The following is a 5,000-nucleotide window of genomic DNA, read 5'->3' as shown; positions in this document are numbered from 1 at the left end:
TGGTGTCATGAATGGTAGCCCAAGAAAAGGACACTTTGACGTCATGCGGACCACACGCTGAGAACAAAATAGAGGTACGTGAGGACTATGATTGACGTCACGGCGCACGCGGGCTTTGGTCATGTTCAACTGTTTCTGTTGCGGAAACCACGGGTTATAGACCTGTAGTATTCGCAATGGTTTTCCTGTCACGGACATATTTAGATAGTACATTATACTGTTTAAAAGTCAATTTTCTGTACGGAACCGAGGCAACAGATTGTTATTACTTTTGCAGATTATGTTTGTTGTGCAACAGAATGATGATGTTGACCAACTTAGATGATTTGTGTATTGTTTGTCTCAAAGGCTTTTATTTGTTTGGGCTGAAGGACACACAAACTCTCTCTCTCTCTCTCTCTCTCTCTCTCTCTCTCTCGTGTGCGCCGTAGTTGCGAATGGGAAAACGGGTGTGTTAACAATATAGGATTTTTGATTACTGTCTAAAACATCATTGCGGCAAATAATTTGATCATTTTATGAAACAGCAATTTCTATTTAATTGGGAAATATCTGCTTTTTCTGAAACTCTGTGCAGATACACAAGGCTCAGTTTCGTGGAGGATTCATCAGTGTTACGATAATTTGCTCAGCTTTACGACCTTCGGGTTTCTATAATATTCAGGAAGAGAGAGAGAGAGAGAGAGAGAGATCTCAAAAAACTATAAACATCACCATCCATCCCGTTCAACGTCATCTCCGAGGCTAGAGACTAAAAACGGAATTATCCAGCAGGGCACAAGTTGATTGACTCGTCGGGTCCCTTGGACACTCCAGCTGTGTCACTTTGGCCCTCGACAAGAGATGGAAACAGTGCGGTGGTCCTGCCACCCCGGATAATAGGTGGACAGTGGTGGTCTTTTTTATCAACAGGTTGTCCACTCTGGGGGCTGTCCCTGTGGACCTGCTGTTTGTGTCGTGTCTGTGTAATCACCTCCATTCTCTGTCTCTCTGTCTCTGTCTCTGTCTGTGTGTGTGTGTGTGGATGAAAGCTGGCAGTGTGTTGTCGATACTGGGCAGTATACTTACTTCGGGACTTGGCGTCTGTGACGTCAGTGTGTGCTGAGGGGGGCGGGGTGAGGAAGGGGAGATGACGCTAAGGCATGAATTTTGTGGTATGTAGCTTGATGTCGACGCCAGATTGTGGGAGACTATCTGCACTCACCACAGAACGGAACTGTTACCAAAGACCATAATATATATAGGGTATTATTGTCTTTGCTGTTACATTAACTAAAGGACAGTTTCATGGTGGTGCTGTTGTGGATGTTGCTGGAGCTACTGTCTCGAAACAGCCGTGTTCTGACGGGAGGTAAGGAAGCTCGTACGGGGTGTGTTAATTTTTTGTGTGTGCTTGCTCACACCTATCAGTACTGTTTCCCCTTGCCATGTGAGTAGATGAGGGCTTTTGTCTTGATGTATTCTCGTGAAAACTCTTCGATCTGCTCCCCGCCCTGTCTGGTCAGTCGGTCGGTCGGTCGGTCTCTCTCTCTCTCTCTCTCTCTCTCTCTCTCTCTCTCCAGTTTTTGTTTCGCTTTGTTTGTAATTATGCAGAAAACACATGAGTGTGTTTTCTCTCTGCAGTCATAGACCGCTCACAAACAGAATGAACAGCGATTTCAGTTTAAGAAATGAGTTTTGCCATGCTGCGGTTTGGTCTGTTGCGCTTTGTGGCTGTGAAGTGTTTAATTTTTTTCAACGAAGAAAAACATATTTCTGTACTCAACGGAAAAAAGGCAAAACAAGCAATTCAACGAACGAAAGCAATCTTCAGCACAGCCCCCCTCCTCATGGAACTGACTCTACATGGCCATGTGCACAGGTCTTTTCATCAGGTTGTTGGATACAAGTCCTTATCCATTGAGAACGGATCGAGGACTGGATGATTACTGCCAAGGACTGGGTCGCACAAACTCCGTGCAGTGTCAGCAGTGCGTTTGTCCCACTGAGATAATTTTATGTTTACATCCAACGCATGTCTGTGGGTTGTCCTGATCATGGAAGAGTTGAACTCACGCGCAGTGTGTCGGCAGCAAACAGGTGGTGACAGGCTATCGTGGTGTACCTTTGATTAGGGGCTGTTTGTGCTAGCAGGGGGTGTGGGGGTGGGAAGACCGCAAACAGTGCGATATACGAATCGGTTGTAATTGAATGGACGACATCGTCCCGCTCGTTGGCAGTGGTGAATGTGATTTAATCACGCGCCATCTGTTTTGAGCGGTGGGGCGACACAACGTGTGTGTGTGTGTGTGTGTACACAAAAGCCTCGTGCGCGCGTGTTGTGAGAGTTAGATTGAGGAGAATGGAGGAGATTAGTTCGTGTCAATGAGGAACACGCACCCCACGATCAACCCACCGGGCTCGCCTCAGGCAGCCCAACACGTACCACCCCCCCATTCCCTTCTGTGCTGGAAGCCTTTTCACTTCGCTGTCGTTACGTTCCACCCCATCCCTCCTTTCCCTTCCACCAAACACACACACACACACACACACACGGCTTTCTTGCATGTCAAATACAAACAAAAACACTTGGGGGACTCCAGAATTTACACTGGCTCACGTACTGAGATGCAGGTCAGTGGGCTCACCTGTTTATTTTTTTTACTAATATATTTTTTGTTTGTTTTGGTGGTTGCTTTTTTTTGTTTTTGTTTTTTTGTTTGTTTTTTAATTTTACGCGGACGCAGACGATTATGCACACATGGTCTGGGATCGCGCCTGTCCACCCCGCAAAGCCTGCCCACCCCCGCCCTAACCCAAATAAAAAGAGGGTCACAACATCTAGCAGCAGAGCACAGAACAGACCACGTATCTCTCTCTTACAGGAAATATAGAGAGATGTCTAAGATGCAGGCCAAGGCTAAAGAGCACTTGGCAGGGTTGGTGATGGTGTTAGCTGAAGATGTGTGTATGTATGTATGTGGGTTTTTTTTCCATGCAGACGTAGACGATTGTACCTACATGTAGATAGACCCCCCCCCCCCTCCACCCCTCTGCCCCCTCCCCCTTCCCCAAAAGAGGGTCACTGCAACCAGCAACAGAATAGATTATACACCTCTCTCTCTTACAAAAAAATATGGAGATGTCTGTGATGCAGGCCAGGGCTAAAGAGCACTTGTCAGGGTGGTTGGTGATGATGTTAACAGGCTGCTGCACGGCACGCGCGCGCACATTGTGTGTGTGTGTGTGTGTGTGTGTGTGTGTGTGTGTGTCTCCAGAAGCGTTCTTTGGGGCGGCAGAGGCTGGGTTGGTTGGTGATGTTGGTGGCTGTAGATGCATGTTATGTTTGTGTTTTATTTCACAGAGTTGTTCCGAGCGGCGGCAGAGGCAGGGCCGTACGACATCCTGAAGCTGTACAACCCGCAGGGCAATATCATCAACATCTCTGAGCGCCTGGTGCCCAACTCGCCTGACACCAGATACAACCTGGAGGTCGTGGCCACCAACTACAGTAAGCCGTTTTCTTCTCTTTCTTTTTAGTTTTCATGGACTGCGTTTGACTTGACTGCCTTGCTTCCTGCTTTGTGTGGGTGGGTGGGGATTGGGAGAGAAGCGTGGATGGGCGAGTTATATTTATGCACATCATAAAAACTCCAGGACCTTTCCATAAAAGCAGGCTAGGTATACATAAATAAAATGTTTTCAATTTAATCGAGATATGATTTAAACCATGCAGGCTGCATAATGATGATAACATGGTCTACTACTTGCATCTCATTGAATACAAGAACAGCTGTTTCAGGCACATGTGCTGCATGAACAGCTTAAAAATGTGTTTGAAAAATTGATGTTTCAGCCCCACAAAATGTTAATACACCCACCCCCCAAACCCCCATCACACAGATTTCACCCTGAAGTTTCACTACACAGTACTGGCTGGGCCTGGAGTGAGAACAGAGCTGTAGCTACTGAAATCAGACACTGTCATGGAGCAACGTCATAATTATACTCTTACCAGATTTTCAGAGACACATCCACACATTCTACTCTTTAGATCAAAATCTGCACTGCTTTGTAAAACAGCACAATTACAAATAGCAAACTGAATTATCATCAGTTCATGGTACTTTTTTCTCTCTCAAAGTTGGGGATGGACATTTATAAGGTCGTTTACAGTAGGCTTATATATGTATCAATGGGAAGAAAGGTTCTTTTACTCTGCTACTGCATGTTCAAGTGTTCTTTTACTCTGCTACTGCATGTTCAAGTGTTACAGAGTACTTTTATAAGACAGATTTGTATGCTGAACAGAAACACATAGCTTCAATAAAATAACTCTGCGAGGGTCTCTTGCCTGTCTGTCTCTCTTTCTCTACCCCCCCCCCCCCCTTCTCTCTCTGTGTTTCTCTTTCACTTTGTCTCTCCAACTGCCTCCCTCTCTATCTCTGTCTTGCCCCCCTCTTTCTCTCCTCTCTTTCTCTCCCCTTTTCCTACCTCTCCACATTTCCCTTTCTTTTCCTGACATCTTCCATGTGTCATAATGAATGGAGAGAGGGAAAAACGGAAGTTTGCCTGTGCAGTGGTGGAGTACTTGCTTGTATATGCTTCTCTGAGGTATTTACCAGATGAGAGGCTAACAGGTCAGCAGTTAAGATATATCTTTGATAGCAGGGCACTAGGATTAGGGCCAGCCAGTGTGTTTGGGGATGGTAAACATGTCTCCCATGCAGCTGTGTGAACAGAGCCACAGGAGGACCTTGTTGTTGGCCACAATCTTCACACACAAGTAATACGCCAGCCATCACCCAGAGCTCACAATCCCATGTTTGAGCTTTCAGGCCTGGCAAGGGGGAAGTGGGGGCACAGGCAGGGGTTAGAAAGGATCTTGTTTTTACCATCCTATTTATTACCAAGCCAGCCTCCACAACAGGGGATCTGTGTTTCAGCCCCCAAGGCTGGAAGATGGCACATTGGAATTGTGCTTCATTTTTTAATTTTTTTAATTTTTTTTTTTTTTATTG

General features: G+C 46.0%; 1 protein-coding gene across 3 annotated transcripts in view; it reads left to right on the top strand.

Moving 5' to 3' along the window:
• Nucleotides 1-5,000, top strand: part of LOC143287563 (high affinity cGMP-specific 3',5'-cyclic phosphodiesterase 9A-like) — an 81,223-nt gene that overhangs the window by 52,858 nt on the left and 23,365 nt on the right. For all 3 annotated transcript variants that reach the window (XM_076595655.1, XM_076595656.1, XM_076595657.1), the window contains exon 2: nucleotides 3,344-3,490. In XM_076595655.1, the coding sequence (XP_076451770.1) occupies nucleotides 3,344-3,490 (147 nt within the window). The remainder of the gene's footprint in view (nucleotides 1-3,343; nucleotides 3,491-5,000) is intronic.

Source organism: Babylonia areolata, chromosome 11 (genome assembly GCF_041734735.1).
Source record: "Babylonia areolata isolate BAREFJ2019XMU chromosome 11, ASM4173473v1, whole genome shotgun sequence".
NCBI classification, from domain to species: Eukaryota; Metazoa; Mollusca; class Gastropoda; order Neogastropoda; family Buccinidae; genus Babylonia; species Babylonia areolata.
This window is presented reverse-complemented; position numbering and strand designations above follow the sequence as displayed.